This window comes from Trachurus japonicus, chromosome 4, assembly GCF_045865225.1.
Source record: "Trachurus japonicus isolate A0001 chromosome 4, Traja_1.0".
Taxonomy (NCBI): Eukaryota; Metazoa; Chordata; class Actinopteri; order Carangiformes; family Carangidae; genus Trachurus; species Trachurus japonicus.
Genome location: NC_140910.1, coordinates 3,362,999 through 3,381,013, shown reverse-complemented (window position 1 = coordinate 3,381,013; position 18,015 = coordinate 3,362,999). Strand labels below are relative to the sequence as shown.

The 18,015-nt window shown below is 42.8% G+C and overlaps 1 protein-coding gene across 5 annotated transcripts in view; it reads left to right on the top strand.

Moving 5' to 3' along the window:
- Positions 1-18,015, top strand: part of suco (SUN domain containing ossification factor) — a 52,440-nt gene that overhangs the window by 9,366 nt on the left and 25,059 nt on the right. For all 5 annotated transcript variants that reach the window (XM_085773400.1, XM_085773402.1, XM_085773401.1 and 2 more), the window contains exons 2-3: positions 14,773-14,905; positions 17,064-17,168. In XM_085773400.1, coding sequence (XP_085629526.1) covers positions 14,773-14,905; positions 17,064-17,168 — 238 coding nt within the window. The remainder of the gene's footprint in view (positions 1-14,772; positions 14,906-17,063; positions 17,169-18,015) is intronic.

The following is an 18,015-nucleotide window of genomic DNA, read 5'->3' as shown; positions in this document are numbered from 1 at the left end:
TGGTTATGGTGAAAACACTGCTGTTTACTGGGTTGCTGTGTGTTGTACTCGGAGGGTGGAGGTGGTTGGGCTTAAAGGTGGAGACCTGCGTCACAAGCACAACTCTGTTGTCCTTCATTGCGTGTGTGAAAAGAGGGCACGACGTGGAGTGATTTGACTATTTGACAACTCAGCATACAGGTTGAACGTATTTTTTTGTTTGACCTTATTGTGGTTGTATCAACTTTTTTTTTTTTTTTTTTTACAGCTTTAGGCATAGCAACCTCCCATCATCAGTTGGTTTAATGCATCTCAGCATAAACCACTGACACTAGCTCACCACACTGAAAACCAGGAGTGTCTTTGCTTTTCTCTCTCCTGCTGGAGAAAGGGACTATTTTGCTCTTGCTGGAAAAAGCTCCTTCTCCTCCCCTCCCCCTCTGCTGCTCACAGCTCTCCACTGTTTACCTCCAGCAGCTACTGACTGACTTGAGTGGCTCTAGTCTGGGGTCTAGTTCTGTCTTCCCTTTCCTTTGTCGATGGGCTCGTGCAGCAAGTGTCTAAATGTGCGTGCGTGCGTGTGCACATGTGCCTGTGAGCCGCGTGGGTGAGGGGAGTGTACAGAAAGACGCCCCGTCCATATAGTTGCCACACAGAGCCGCTAAAGAACATTATGTACTAAAGCTAACGAAGTCATGTTTTGCTGAAGCTCGCAAATAAAAGCACACCAGTGACATCAGATCTGCTCTCCACACGCTGTCTGCTAAATGAAAGTATCCATTGTCCTATAACACAGGCTTTTATAATGACATTTGTCATGGACATATAAGAATCTATCTTACAGGGACAAGCTGCATCTATCTTATACACTTAAGTATAAAACATATTTATATGAAACAACACTTCAGTATAAAACATATTGTATAATTTATATTATACAATTATATAATATATTGTATAATCTATAGATAGATAGATAGATAGATAGATAGATAGATAGATAGATAGATAGATACCAAAGGAAATTCCTCAAATTACTGGCATGTTTCAGATTTGATAAATATTCTTACAATGTATTATTCAAAGGCAGACTATCAGTATTGACATGAGCTTCCGTGTTGCTCATCATGAGGCCACTGTACATATAGCTAATGTAAACGTTTCCCTCCGCTGCAGCTCGTTGGTACACTGTGTTCTGTGGTGAATGTTTGATGGGTTTTTGTTCCCCCACTGTGCCCGCTGATGCATATATACCGACTGAAGAATGCACATGCATTGTGGAGTCCACACCCACCCCGTCCCGGCCCACTGTAAAAATGGCTTTTCCTATCAAATGTCATTATATCACATGGCTGCGTCCCCTCGGCCCCATTGTCCCGAGCCACTGTTCCCGATGTCACATTCCCAAGCCTGTTTGATCCCTGTCTGACTGGGGCACCGATGCGCCGCTTCACACCGTCACAGCTTCACTGTAACCACCACGCCGTCTGCCAGCCTTTTGTCTGCGTCGGCGTCAAAGAGGAGATGTTAGCTGGATTTAACTGTAGTGTTATAATTAATAAAGGCATTTAACATGTGACGATTCTGAATACAGAAGAAATTAAACCGAAACCAGGTCTTTCAATTACCTCATGCTCTGACCAGGCACTTCAACAAATGGTGATAATTTACATATTTATGTTAATCATCCCTGAGAGCAACATTTTTTTTAATCCAATATATGTTAGATTTAATTAACCATCATGTTTTTGAACTACAATTTTGGTCTAATTAGGTCTTTTGTAACCATACTATGAATTCATCATTAGAACCTAAATGATAGGTAAAAAATATGATACTTACCTAAATGATACTTAAAAAAAGAAATCTGAATTAAGATTTCTAATTCATGTATTTAATTGCCATTGAAAAAATGATAGAATTAATAATGTTTGCAGAGGCTGCATGGCTTCTAATGACACATTTGGATATTGCATGTCACTAAACTGGCATATAATGATTTTGATGATATTTACTTTAATTTTTCAGCCATAATAAGTGCCATTGTTAACATGGCTTCAGTTCAAAGTCAGGTTCCCTTTTTTTAATCATTACTTATGAATGTAAATTGACTGTACTGTTTACACAAAATTAAAATCAGCCTTTCATGTTCCTGCTGGCTGACCTACTTGGTGCCACAGGCTTTTTCCTAATAGAGGTGTGTCTGTTCATTCACACACTACACACATCCTAGAGAAAGCCTGCTGTGTGAATTTGTTGTGCGTCACAGAGCCGGTGTTGTCAAAGAGCTCAGACACACAAACAGGCTTCACCAGTGAGTTAAGCTATAGTGTGGACTGTAGGATCTGTCATTGTAAAGAATCAACTCCACTGCTTTTATCAGATAGTGAGGCCCTGACTTTGAGCGGGAGCCAGGTGAAACTGTGTCATTCTTCTAGGAACTCCTGGGCCTGTTCCAGTGCTCAGCAGAAAAGTCACCAATCAGGTTCTGCTCCAACAGAAGAGAGAGTGTGTGGTCACGCTGCCGTGAGTGTCATTAACACGGATATAAGCTGATACAATAATCTTCACTTTTATTATTCATTGCTGATATTTGAAGCGTGGACCTCTTTTTAAAAATTTTTATCTAATGGTCCATTGGCAAATGATGGACAATATTTTCCTCCGTATACGACGGGAGAGCAGATAAAGAGCCGGCTGGTTGTAATGATGAACCTGCCTCTGTTGCCAGGTGCAACATTGATCAGTTGTTAACCGATCGTGTGCGTGCGTGCGTGTGTGTCAGTCTTAAAAGCAGAACGTTAGAGTAACATCCTTCCTGTCGTTGTGTTAGCATGTCTTCAAGTGAGCACCGCTCAGCCTCGAGCAGCTGTTTGATCCTGGACACACAGAGAGTGAATCAGTAGAGGCTTGAATCTTGTTCATGTTCCCACCTCTCTCCTAACAGGTCGGGACAATTCTGAGGATAGTTCAACCTTTTGGCAAATTGGCCCATTGCCATAACCCCTATAGTCTAAGGAGTAGGTTCGTTACCTTTAATTGTCGGTGCAAGCTGTTTTTAGAACGGCGGAGCAGAGCCGTGAGCTGCTCAGAGCTACGCTATGGAGGCTAATTGGATTTCTGTTTCCCTCATCAAACTCATCAAATACACAATCCAACAACTCCAAAACGCTCTGGTGGACAAGTTGTGACCTGCACATTCACCACGCTATGAGATAATAATGGAACGTTACCAGACAGAGTTGTTTTGCATGAATTTACCTCGAAAACAACTCTGTCTCGTAACGTTCCGTTATTATCTCATAGCGTGGTGAATGTGCAGGTCACAACTTGTCCACCAGAGCGTTTTGGAGTTGTTGGATTGTGTATTTGATGAGTTTGATGAGGGAAACCAAGAAATCCCATTAGCCTCCGTAGTGTAGCTCTGAGTAGCTCACGGTTCTGCTCCACCGGCCTAAAAATAGCTTGCACCAACAATTAAAGGTAACGAACCCACTGCTATGACTATAGGGATTATGGCAATGGGCCAATTTGCCAAAATGTTGAACTATCCCTTTAACACACACTGACTATACTCTGAGTTGTGTAATACAGTAGAGACAGTGATTGTGGAGAGAGGGAGAGGCCTGGTTCATAATTTCCCGAAGCGAGGCAGTACTGTATGTGGGGGTTTGCCTGTGTTGCTCCAATAGTGCAAGTAAGCGCACGACATGAAAGCACTTAGGGAAAATGAGCCCGCCGCTCCGAACCTGCTCACTGCTCACAGGCTGCGTCTTGCTTCACGTACTGTAGAGCTGCTCGTAAACAGATTTGTCTGTAGCAGCAGCAAACAAGAATATCTGTCATCTGGAATATTTCCCTTCACCACACCACACTGTTTGTCTGTTGGCGAAATTCCTGCCGATGGAGTCGCAAAAACCGAAACCCTCTCTGCCTCTTCTCCTGTAATTCTACATCTGCCACTTCCACTGCAGCCCAAAGTGAGACTTTTGGAAACGCTGCTGAAGCCGCCCCAGGGTGGTGTCGTAGTGGACAGAAACACAGGCCTGATGCAAACACCTGCCTCGCCTCCTGATTGGATCTTATCAGTCTTGAATACCGGCGATGAAAGCAACAGGGATGACAACTCACTGACCTAGTTATCTGTGCTACGGGCTTTCTTTGACTTCATTCTGCATTTCAACATTCCTGCTCTGCTTCTGCATTTTTTTGTTTTTTTTTGCAACTTATCAACTGGTGACAGCCTGAGATAATTAATCTAATCTGACCGGACTAAAATAAAAAAAAAGTGTTTTAAGTAAATACATTGAGAAAAATGTAGTTTAAAAAAAAAATGTGCCAGAGGATGTGGCTGTGACGCTTCATTCCTGAGTCAGCGTAGGACTCATTGGAAGCAGACATCAGAACTGTGTGCTGCCGCTCACAGAGAAAATCTTGTCCTGCCCTGAGCTAGCTTCAGTTTACGTAGGCAGAGAGAAGTTCAGGGAGAAGCTCGGAGCGGCAATTTCACCGTGTGTGCAAGAAGTCAGGGTCAGGTATAGAAGGGAATCTGAGGATAGTTCTCTTGACGGGGGGCCCTGTGGGGGCAGATGTAACCTCTCACTGAGGTGGTTACAAGCAGAGCCTCTGTCTGTGTGTGTGTGTGTGTGTGTTTGAAAGAGAGAGAGCTATTGACCAGTGCAGCCACAGCGTCCCGGCTGCTCCGAGGATGCACCAGTGGAGAGGATTACAGAGGATCAGCAGGGTTTAGAACAAACTGCTGCTCTGCGTTGTTCCACGCTTCCATGTGGATGGAAATTAGAACGCACACGCAAAACAAGAAGACAAACACGCTCGGTCCACCAGGGGCTGAGCTTTTAGGCCCCGTCACACACACACACGCGCTCCCAGCCTTTCCTCTGAGCAGTGACGACATGTTTTTGTCTGCCTGGCTGGCAGATGCGCTGGCCTACTTTTACTGGCGAGCCCTGGTACATCTCCCTGGCCCACATTCCACCTCTGCCCACATGGATCCTGGGCTCTCTCTCTCTCTCTCTCTCTCTTTCTGTATCCCCCTGTTTGTCTGGTTCTCTCTATCCGACTGGTTACTGCACCCAAATAAAAGCAGAGTGTAGTTGGTAGAATCTGCGTCCTCTGCCTGCTTGACAAATCTCTCCTCAGATGTGGCTCTGGAGGAAAACATCTGGATTTATTTTGGTGTTTTATTGGGTGTGTGTGTGTGTGTGTGTGTTTGCCATATCCAACCATGTGACTAGGCTTTTGTGAGTTGACAATCCAGTGTATAAGAAGTCATCATCACACTGGTCTCTATATGCCTTCTCCCCTCAGCACTGAGGACACAGCACACGCATTGAATCCGAAGTATTTGATCATTTCGGTGTTTCGTCCAGACGGAAACTGCTAGAACGGTATTTTTTGGAAACGTGTCCCAGAGTGGGAAAATCTGAAAACACTGCCCTCCATAACAGATCTTTTGTGAAACAATGATGTCATACCCCCCACTGCTCTAACCTGTAATCTGAGCCACATCGCTAGACGTATACAGTCTACGGACAAAACGCATTGTAATTCAAAATGAAGACCTACCCACTAAATGCGCAACATGAAAGAGCATAAGAAATACGTTCCAGCTCATAAACAACCGGTCACATCCAATCATCCAACAGACAGTCCCACCTGGCTCATTGAAGCAGCCTATCACAGCGAGTGACAGCCAGTCATTTACCAGCTGTGTAGTTCGGTCGCAGCGCCATCGCCATGTGTGTTTATCGACAACAGAACAGTGTGTAGTGAGAACACAAACGCTGAAGGAGATGAATTATAAACAAAAAGCACACCTTAAAGGGATACTTCACCCAAAATCCATAATTCACCAATTTTCTACTCACCGTCATGCCAACGAAGGGTTGGGAAAACTTTTGGAGTCACCAAAACACACACTATGAAACATCCAAATACCTCCATACTGCTCGTCTGTACTGACCCAAGTGTCCTGAAGCTGCCACATGAAAAAGTGGCTCTGTTGATGTTTGTGCACATGCGCAAGATTTGCTGCGAGATGTTCGTTTGTCGTTGTAAACCATTGGATGTATCTTGCAGCAAATCTTGCAAATTATCGATTTTGGGTAAAGTATCCCTTTAACTTGTGCATCTACCTCCATTTCTGAAGCAGCAGCAGCAGCAGTAATCGACTTACTGTACATAGTGAAGACCCTGGATTATCTTTTTTTGGGTACAAGAGGCTCACTTTGCACTTTGTTTTCAGGGGATGGTGCATTATGGGGAGGGAAAACAGAGGCTCTAAATGTGGGTTTAGATCATTTTTTGATTAATTGCCCAGCCCTAAACCAAGCTGTCTAATATAGCGACTATCTGTTTTTGATTTGTCCATCTCTGTTTTGTTGTTGACACGCAGCAGATGACACAGTGACACAGTTTAGGTTTCTCCATTTAAGTCAATTATGGAAAGTAGGGACTTAATACGTGTCATGAGCTGTTAGTCGAAGGCTGTGTGTGTGTGTGTGTTGACGTAATGAAGAGCAGCAAGCTGGTCAGAGATGGAGGCCAGGTGAGGGAGAGAAGCAGCTAATCTGTCCTGGCTCTTGGTGCACACGTCATGCGCTGCAGCGTCATGATGCGGCCCAGATAAGTGAGCACGAGAGGACACGACTACAAAGGCAGACTGTGGAAGTGAAGGAAGAGAAAGGATGCAGGAGAGGTCCTGTTCTGACTTGGCATTAAAATGCATCATGCACCTCCTGAGTGACCGCTTGTGATCGGATCTGGCTTGCCTGATCTGTATGCAAATAAACACATGTGGGTTGTTGTTACTTTTCAACCAGCCTGGTGTGTATGTGTGTGTGACAGAGAGAGAGAAAGAAAGAGAGAGAGGGAGGAAAGAGGAGGTTGGGTGAGTCATCATGCTGCACACAGCTCTACAGTGAAATCAGGATTTATTCATCTGAATCGGTAAAATATTTTGTGTTGATGATGAAACTGAAAGTGTTGGGACTAATCAGACTGTGTTGTGCCTCAGTGTTGTCAGGACACATTTGTGTTCACACACTGCCACACGAGGACCAGACCTCCTCTGAATGTGGTCTGAGCGATGGGATCTCTGATTTGTCCTGAATGCATCTCGAGCGTGTTCACACCTGAACTCAGAGCTGTCCACCGGTGACGGGATCACCTGAGCAGGATGTTAATACCAGATCTGAACGCAACCAGAGAGAGAGAGAACAACACACACACACACGCACTCTATACTTAGACACAGGAGCTCACACATGTTGTCGTGCACAGTGTCTTTTAACACCTTTGGTGACTGTGCAGACATCCTGCCTGAGAGGAGATCACAGCTGGCCACAACAGTGGAGCAGCAGATGAAGCCACCCTCGGCCTGTTGTCTCTGCAGGTTTGTGTTGGTACAGTGCTGTACAGTTGGTTTGGTGGAGTTATGTCTGCGTCCCCGCTGTCTGAAAGCTCCTAAAGCCAACAGGAAATATCAGGGGATTTGGCTGCTCGGAACCAGCACAGACAGTGTAATGATAATGTCGATTTGGGCCCGACTGATGCGGCTTTTTCCAATAAACAATATATTGGCCGATAACATTAAAACATTTTTTTCAGAACATTTTACTATTTTCAGGTACTTTCATTGTCACAAATTGTTATGTGGTTCGAGCAGCGAACAGTTCTAATTGAACATCACAAGCCCCTTCAATATTAAAGCAGATAACAGCGGCACGGCCGTTTCGGCTAATGCTGTGTTCAAGGCAGGCTTTTGAAACCGTAAGTTACAGCTTCAAGTCACAACTACGACTTGGTAGCGTTCCAGGTAACCCGTAGCTCGTGTTTTTACCGTCCTGTTGTCTGTGAAAGTTCCCTATAACGGCCACTCGTAACTTCCAACCCGTGAACTCGTACCAGATCGAACTGGTATGACTTCACAGGAAGGAAAAACACAAAGTACGAGTTTCCTTGAACGCACCATGAGTTAGCAGCCCCCGCCCTTGTCAGGCATCAATTGGTCCTCGTGCTACGTCACCACATTCACGCGCATCCCTTGGCTGCACACACAGCCCTTCATGCCGTTCTCTCCCCTCATTGGATAACACTTGTATCCCACAAGGAAAATTTTCTCCTCGGGTTACAGCAGAGCAGAGTGACGGAGAGACTCGTGTTTAGGCTGAAATACTTCATGTAAGTGATTGCTGACGGAAAATAGGACTATTTAGGACTTATATTAACAAAAACATTCCACTGATATCTGCTTTAAGCTTTTCAAAAAAAATTGAAGTACTGTACAAAATAATGTGCAAAAACAAAGTAAAACTGAATTTATTATTATCGGTAGGTAGGTCCTCCATTATTTTATTATTATTATTTATTATAATTCAGCATTGTTTCAACAATTTATTCAACTCATTCAGCTTCCAGCTTTCAGCATTCACCCGTATTTCCTTCAGGAAATGCATTCTCTAGTTCAGAATGCATTCCTTCCCCACAAGGACATCATTTCTAGGTAAAACCATATATCATATATTTTCACTCCTAAAGTGCAGAGCATAAGTGTTAACATCGGCGTCTATCGGCCAACTTTTGGCCAATTAACAATTATCCTTTAATGGCTATAATTGGTCGATTAAATCACTCGGGCCCCAGTGTCGACTTCAGCTCTTACAGCAATATTACAACATTTCAGTTTTCAGTCATCGGAGGAGGAGTGTAAAGGACAGAAAGACTTTCAAATCCCCAGGTGCTTGTGAAGTGGGACAGGAAACGGGGAGAGAGAATGAGGAAAAGAGTATTTGCAGGCTGCTGACTCATTAGCTTCGCCTCAGGCTCTCATCAGCTTGGCAGTGACCCACTACTGGTATGTAACATAGAAAACACACTTAAACATCCACTCTGCTCATGGACTCTGCCTCTTCTCTCCATTTGTGGGTCACCAGTCTCCCGCCCCCCCAGCTTTCCTCCCACTGTTGCATAACAATTTAAATGGAAAAAAGTAGGTCACGGCAGCACGCCCCCCAACGCAGATCCTCCGGAGCAGCCGCTTTTTTTCTCCCTCTTTTCAGAAGGAATGTCAACACCTCACGTCTCTCCATTCATTCATGACGAGGAGTGTTGGGGGGGCAGATTGAAACTGGTTTTGGAGTTTCCACGTAGCTCAGTTTGTGCAAGGACATTTGCGCTTCTGAATTGTCCCACATTATACTTAATCTCTGTGTTTTAAATATTCATTTTGAATAGCGATACGTGCCTCTGCAGTTTCCATTCACATTGCATTAACCATCACGGAAGTTTACACAGGATTGTTTACTCTGTGACTTGCACTGGGGTGTGTCACTTGTTTGCCACTTACGTGTATTTGTACAAGTGTTTTTCTTTTTAATTTTTATCAGGCTGATTGAAGCCTTTAAAAGGTGCTAATATCACACAGTTAAAGAACAGATGTAGTATGACATCAGCACTTTTGGCCATTTTCCCCCTTTATTCCAGTCAGTGCAGGGGGAAACAAGCTGTCATTGTGCTACCAGGGCACCGCCACTGTTAACATGTGTTTGAAACCAGACTCAACTGCTTTTTAAGAATATGATAAATTATGGGCTATGTGTAGTTGAGTAAAGCCCATACAAGTGCTTTTCTAAACATGCAATGGGAAACTAGACGATGCAAAGTCAAAGCTTTCTCTCTTTGAGCATGCAGGAACTAGGAGACCTTGCTTATGAAATAATCATTGGTAAAGTATTCAGACTATGATGTGAGACCTTGGCTAAATGTTTCAGCCATTCCATAGCTTTGTGGCAGCTGGCACAGTGACGCCAGCAGTGAACTATTCAGCAGTATGTAACACACTCTCCATACAGCTGCAGAGGTCTGACCAAAGAATGAATGAATGAATTCAAACATGTTACAGACTTAAGTTCCAACTAAACAATGTCTTATTGATAATTACCCAGTGGAGATGGATAAAACATGTTTTCCTTTGCACGAACAGTGATCTTTGGATTCTAACAGACACTTACAGTAAGTGTGGAGATCAGAATACAGATGAATCGCTAAGGCATTAATGAAGTGGTAATTATGGATATGTAATGCAGTAATTATAACGTCCTCTAGCTACAGCCCCATTCACTTTTTCTGACCTGCCTCTTTAAGTTCAAGCTTTTCCTCTTTCACTCAGCCATCTGCTGATTGACTTACAGTATGAAATATACTGGTAGACCACAATTACACATACATTTAAAATAGTAAAGGGTTTTAAAGACAACACAGGTGCTGTGTGAGAAGTGGGAAGGAATCTGATCAAGCACATTTGTAGCTAATTCTTCTTTTTGTTACTTATTTGTGCTTTAACTTTGCTGCTGTTGTTGTTTCCTGTTGTTAACATTGTGGCTTGTGAGGATCTGTGGGTGTGTTGCGTTACATGTTGGACTGACTGACTTGACTTGACTCAACATGTAAGGTGATCACACTTTTAATCAAATGCGATATTCAAGTCGTTGAGTAATTCAGTCCAATGCTGAGTTTAATCGAAACAGAACTAGTTTCACTTGATGTTTTGCCTCAAACTGAAATAATCATTTAAAGTGGAGTCATTAGTGAAGGTGTTTTCTCTGCAGGATTTACGTGTTCTCCTTATAGCTTGCTGGCATTTAATTTTACAGTTGACTGTTATGTAACTCTGTGGCATCTTCAGCGAAGCATGTGGAGGGTGTCATCCCTGTATGTCCGTGTGTGTGTGTGGTTAAAAGTGGAGGGGGACACGGGGAACATTTGAAATGTAACACAACGTTGCTTCAAGCTATGGATCTAAATTTAACAAGGAGTCTATATTAGCTCATGGTTCATATGTTCTGCTGAGTGTCTGTACACTCTGAAGTGTCCCTCACCATCAGCCCTTTAGAAGGAGGCATGTATAATATGTAAGTATGTTATGAGGTGTTAACATTTTTAGGGACACATGCACATTTCATCATGAATAAGGGTCCTAAAGGACAACAGTAAATGTCATGCTGTGTCTGGGTCTCCTTTAGGATTGAGGAGAAAAGGGTTTACACAAGACATGACCTTTGAATCTATGTTTAACGTTCACACACAGACGTATGAATTTCTGTGCAGAGCCTCCTCCTCCTGACCTGATGTTCAGTACAGGGTCAGAGCTCTTGTCTGAAAACTCTCTGATAAATTTGGTAAGAAGCACGTTGACTTGGCCTGAATTGGCTCCACTGATTAGATTAACACTTTATCATTATTGCTTTGCACCTATGGTGCCAGTAACGAGCCATTAATGATTTAATTGTCTTTTTCTGATCATTTTATGCCACTACTATGGTATAAGCAAGGTGGAAAAGTGCCGTAGCAGTTTTACCCCTTGCACTTGCAACTTTTAGCCTGTTATTTTTATCCAGCAAGCAGAGAGCACACTATTTTTGAAGTATTTTTATGTATTCTATATTTTGTGAATTTTATATAGTGCATGATATATATTATGCTGCTGTGACAAATGAATTTCGCCTCCCCTTAATAAAGTTTAACCTAACCTAAGTCTAAACATAGTTTAATAATACAGATGCACCTTGTGAAGAAGAGCCATTTATTGACATTAAAGGTCCAGTGTGTAATAATTGACAAGGTTTATTGTCAAAATCCATGAATATATTTGTATAAGTGTATAATCGTTTTGCTTTACAGGGGTTGCCAAAAAAAATTATGAGGAAACAGTGATGGAAATGTGACTTTTCTGTTTGTTTCATCCAGCTGTTTTTATACAGATGAATGGAAATGATTTGAACCTTTATGCAAAATGATTGCGGTCAGCTCAAATAACTGCGATCAGGTGGCTTTGTCATAATTGTGACAGGCCTATCCTGCACACATGAGGGGAATTCTTCATATTTGGTACAAAGCCTCAGTTGTCCAGGTCTTAGTGACTTCACAAAACACATTTTTGGCCACAATTCAAGAATTCATTTTTGACAAAAGTTCAAAGAAATCTGATACACCGAAATTACGACGTGATGACACTAATTATGACAAAAGATCAAATGTCAAAGCAGCTGTGACATCACGACGTCCCGCTCGGACACTGCTGGCCATTATTCAACACTGTAACTCAGGAGCAGAGGCAGAGATCGCCACAATATTTCCTGATACTTGACCTGTAGGTTGGCGCGGGCGAACGGCCGCAAGGTAGTAATTTTAGTTTGCTCATAAATTGGATGTCATGTACGACATCACTCTCAAAAGGTCCTCCCGCTCATCCAGATGTTCTAGTCATCTCTGATCGTATCGTTTAATCTCCTCTAATGGTAACGAAGGGAGCGGGGCTCAGGAGGCTCCCTGAGTGACAGCACTCCCACTAGCACAGATGGTTGTCTCTCTGTGCGCTCTCTGCTCATCTCCCAGCTTTTGACAGCCAGGCTGTCGGGGCGCTAACATGCCTGTCCATGTGTCCTGCTCTTTCCTGACATTGATATTCGACCGCTGGGGGGGGTGGCGGGCGCTCCAGTTTCAGAATCACATGGCACTTCTGTCTGAGCTTTTGTGTCTTTCCACATCTCACACACACACACACACTGATGCAACGTGTTGTCTTCCTCTCAGTGTGTACAGTCTGCATGTCTGTTTTTGTGGTTCCTCATAATAGAACCTGCAAATATGGACACATTAAGACTAATGTAGTAATCTAATCCACGGGTCCAGTGTGTTAGAAAGTCTTTGTGTGATTCTGGCTCCTCACAGTTTAACTCAATCTGTGAGATGAGTTGGTCTAATAGCTGGCAGACTTGTTATAGTTCAAAGAAGCCTAAGATGTAGTGCGTGGGTGCATTTGCATTACAGCAAAGGGAGCATGTTTGGACAGAGCTCTTCTCTTGTTTGATTCATCACTTTATCTCAAATTTACTGATAAAGAAACCGAGAACCAGCTGCCTCTCTCTCTTTCTCTCTCTCTTTCTCGTTATCTTTCTCTGCTCTCATTTCTTATCACTCTAATCTTTCCTGTCTACCTTTTCATCAACTCACCTCTGATGGTTTTTACACATCACCTCCCTATTTATTTTGCCTTGTCTGTCATCCAGAATTCAATATTTGCTGCAAATCTCTGACATTCAAATATATTATACACTAGTACGGACCAAAAGTTTGGAAGCAATTTAAAGTTTCTGTTCACAATGCCTTCCTTAAAGCAGAAGTAAGCGATCCGGTCGTTTTGGCTAATGCTGCGTTCCAGGCAGGCTTTTGAAACCGTAAATTACAGCTTCAAGTCACGACTTACGACTTTGTAGCGTTCCAGGCAACCCACTCGTGTTTTTCCGACCTGTTTTACCTGTGAAAGTCACTATAACGGCCACTTGTAACTTCCGACCCGTGAACTCGTACCAGATCGAACTGGTACGACTTCACAGGTCGGAAAAACACGAGTTGCCTTGAACGCACCATAACGTCTTGTCAGCCGATGGAGTTAGCAGCCCCCGTCCTCGTCCCTACGTCACCACATTCAGGCGCATCCCTTGGCTGCACACATAGCCCTGCATGCTGTTCTCTCTCCTCATTGGATAAAACTTGTAGGATACGAGAAAAGTTTTCTCCTCAGCTCAGAGCAGAGCAGAGGGACTGAGAGACCCCTCGGTCCAAATTAAGACTTATATTAACACAAAAATATCGCTTACTTCTGCTTTAAGAGACAGAATGGGTTTTATGAGTTTGGGGTTTATTTACTGTATGATCAGACTTTGCTTTCATTCATATGCACCGTTTTCCTCACTTTACCAGATAATACAGTGATGTTACCAGTTGCTGAATAAGTGTTACCAAAAGAAAAGAGGGTTGAAAGAGTCACAACTTAAAACAAATCACAGTTTGTCAGGGTTATGATTGAACACAGTTGAGATTTATTTGGATTTTTGTAGTGAATAATGCAAACTACCACAGAAATGGTATAAAGTGTACAGATTTGTACATTGTTGGACATCATTGACACAATTTATCTTTAAGTGTATCCTTCTTTCCTCAAAGTTCACTACACCCTGAAGAGACTAGAAGAAACGGGAAGTTAAGATGATAGAAAAAGATCAGAAAAGGAAAAGGAGCCTTCTCATTCTCCAGACCTCTCTCCAATTGAGCGTGTGTGGGACAGATTGGATTGATCAGTCAGAGAAGTGCATCCCACAAATCAGCAGTCTCTCATTTATTAACTTTAGAAAGCTTGGAATGCAGTTCCTGGCACATACCTTAAAAAACTTGTGCAACGTACTATATGCCATGCTGTTGTTAAAGCCAGAGGAGGTTACTTTGAAGAAAGCAAAGTCTTTTTTACATTTACATTTGCTCTTGCTTCCAAACGTTTTAGTTTGGCCTGTAGTGTATATATATATATTTATATTTAATCCAAGGACAGTATGCTCATGTTAACATGCATATAAAAGTATCAATTAGTCTAGGCTCTATTAGCCTCGAGTGCACTGCTGGTAAAAAGCTGCTGTTGTGTACTGTACATCATAGGAAACCTTGGCAGAGAACAGGAAGCCGGGCACTGTATGCAAAACACAGAGACCATGAAACTGAGATTAGGCTGCAAAAAGTTGATCATCTAAAATTGGAGGCAGCTGAAAGAGTTGCAGCAGCAACACCGAGAGCCCTGCTCAGGCTGAGAGGCAGGAAGGAACAAAGGAGAGAAACAAGGAGGGGGATGGGCTATATGGTGTTCTGGTGTTTACAGCCCAGCAACGATGGTCACACTGTCATCATGCACAACTGACAAATGCTCCCCTCTGTGTGTTGCAGGTACCCCAGTCAACATGTGTTTTGTTCAGAGCAGAGCTCGTCTGGCTCAGGTCAGTCAGCCGGGGACGGAAACCCCGTCGGCCACGAGCACGAGCACGAGCAGGAGCAGGAGCTGGACTCCACGCAACAAGAGGTCTGTAGACAACAGCTGCTGCACACTGTTGTTGAAGGTTTATTATATGGGTGCTTTTTAACTACTATTTCTGAATGTCTAGGAAATCCAAAGAGTCCATATAGAAACTGTGTCCTGACTTTAATAGCCACCACTATAGCTGACCGATAAATTCTATATAAATCTTATTTTCAGTCATCGCATCACAAAAGGTTGCCTGCCTATTTACAGGCACCATGCCTTCACACAATCAGGGCTGTGCGGTGGGACACATACACATACATAGGATTTTATCGTTGCTATTGTGTCTTTAATAGTGTGAATCTGAGTTATGTTTTTTTTACTACTGTTGGGGTTGAAGATGTTGTTCTGTGTTTTGTATTTTTATGTTCTACATTTCCTCCTACGGGACGAAGGATGAAAATGAGCTTGTAGCTAACAAACAAACAAACAAACAAACAAATAATATGCACACTTAAGTGTTTGCTTATTTATCGCAAGTCAGATCATTATCGCAGCATTGAACAGTGTCATCTCACATCGCACATTTTGCTCATATGGTGCAGGCCAGTGGCCACCACTAATTTAAATGGACTAATATGTGTGGTTGACAGTGCTGGTTCATCTTTTTGGCTGGTGGTGCACAGTATTATTAGCCTCACCGCTCACCATGAAATGCATGAGTTAGCAGAACACCATGAGAGTGATGGTGGTGGTAGTGGTGGTGGTGGTGGGTGAGTTATGCACTTAGCTGACCCAGTAACCCCTGGTGAAAAGGAGGAGGCAGGGAGAGGGGGATGGGGCAGGTTGTGCGTGGTGGGAGGCCGAGGGCGTTACATAAGTCTTCATAACTCAGGAGGTGTTGAAGAATAAGACATGTCGGCCACTGTATCTTATCTGTCTGACTCTATGCTGATAATGTTGTTGTGTAACGTTAATGTATAGCTGGAGCCACTTCTAGGAGGGAGGTTACCTAGAAAGCAGCTCAGGTACACCTTGTCTGGAACATGGGCTTTTCTGTACAATAAGTCACAGAGATGGTGGTGATATAGGTTGAGATCAGAGTTCAGACAATACTCTAGCTACAGCTAGGGATGTCACGATTACTTGTTTTCACAATTAATTGCGGTATTAAATGCCACAATTAATTGATCGTAAAGATTCCTAAATACCGCCACTTTCCGAAAAAGATTATGTCGGAACTATATCGGCAGATGTGCACCAAAGTAAAGGAAAATGCACAGATACTGGACTAACGTAACACTTAATTGATAGGAATTTAAATGTTAGCGTGTCATTTGTAATTTTAAAAAATGATTAAAATAAACTTAAATATTTGGTATAGATGACAATTAATGACTTAAATATTTCAAACCCTTACCCTTGGGTATTAATAACTGGTCCTATATTAAGAGATTAGTAATGTTTTGTCTGTATTTGATTTTACACATTCATAGTGTTGTGAAATTTAGTGATGCATAATAATCGTGATAATCGTAATACCATGATTATTTTTCTGACAATAATCGTACCAAGAAAATCTATAATCGTGATTCGTGACATCCCTATACTCAGCCTTTCTGTTCTTTCTGCAGCCCCTCACCCCCACCCCCCTCCCTGTGGCTCAGTAATGTTGACATACCGGTAATCCTTTTTTTTTTTTAAGTCCACGGCTGGATATTATTTACCGTTCCCCCCGCAGAGTGGAGAGATCCAGTAAAACCAGTTTGCCTCAGGTGGTCCAGATCAGACATCCTCAGACCCTGATGAATGGCCCCTCAGAGCTGTGTGTGTCTGTGTGTGTATTTTCTGCGTGATAATTTGGGGAAGTGCGCGTTGTTGTGGTATGCATGTGTCAGCAAAGAAGAAGGGAAATGATTGTTTGTGGTCCACCAGCAAACAGGCGTGCCAGCTCGGTTCAACAGGCCTGGCAGTCTGTCGTCGAGCCTTATAACACACTCTTTGTGTGTCCACAAAAGGGCTCTTTCTGAACCTGAGATGCAAAGACCTTCTGCATCTGACATTTTCACACACAAAATGCATTTGTTTAAATCAACACAATCCATTGATAAAGTCTTGCCAGCAGATCTTCACTGCTTCACTGTCTGCCACTGGAATGTAGCAGAGAGGAGCATGTGGTGAATAATGTTTTAAATCTGTGTTCTTTATTTTTTCTTAGGTGGTGGAAGAATGGACAACACACACATCATACGATATGGGACTAGAGGCAGAGAGGGAAGCACTAGAGAAGCTGGCAACACACAGCAACACACACCAAGAACAGGTAACACCACACACCTGTCCTTTAAAATAATACACTATTATAATAGTGTATTATATAATAGTATGCTAATCAGTCAGACTTTACTCGGACAGTAATGGTACACAGTGCTGTATGCTGGAATGATGCAATGCAAAAACAACCTCCATACACAACATACAAATGCATAGCACTCTGATTATGATTGAGGAAACACAGAAGCACAGATAAAGAGCAAGTGATTAAGATAAAATGATAATAAACAGTGGAGATGTGTTCAAGTGAGGGAGGTGGTTAAAGGAAGAAATCAGTGCAGTGAATGACTGAAAGAGAGAGGCTGTAAAGCTTTTTTTGAAATATGAGTAGAGGTCTTTCAATTTCAATAGTCACTGCTTTATCCATCAGACTGCACATTAATAAAAAAGAACTCCTCTATCAAGGCTACAAAAAACATGTCAGGCTTGTCACTGTGGCTTTTCATCTTTAAAGGGATATTTCAACACTTTGGCAAATTCGCCTATTGCCATAATCCCTATAGTTGTAGGAGTAGGTTCATTACCTTTAATTGTCGATGCAAGCTGTTTCGAGATCCACAGGGAAGACATGAGCTCTGCATGGCGTGCTGTATTTCAGGGCTTTCCCCTCATCAAACTCATCAAATACACAGTCCAACAACAGTCCAAAAACGCTCTAATGGACAAGTTGGGACCTGCACATGATTCACCACGCTATGAATGTTTTCGAAGTCAATACGTAACTGAAACTACATTCCCAACGCAGCTACTCAGCAGAGTGATTTCAAAAGCGAAAGTAGTTCTGAGTATTTGCTTCATGTGTCATAATGTTACATAATTACCGGTATACGTTATTA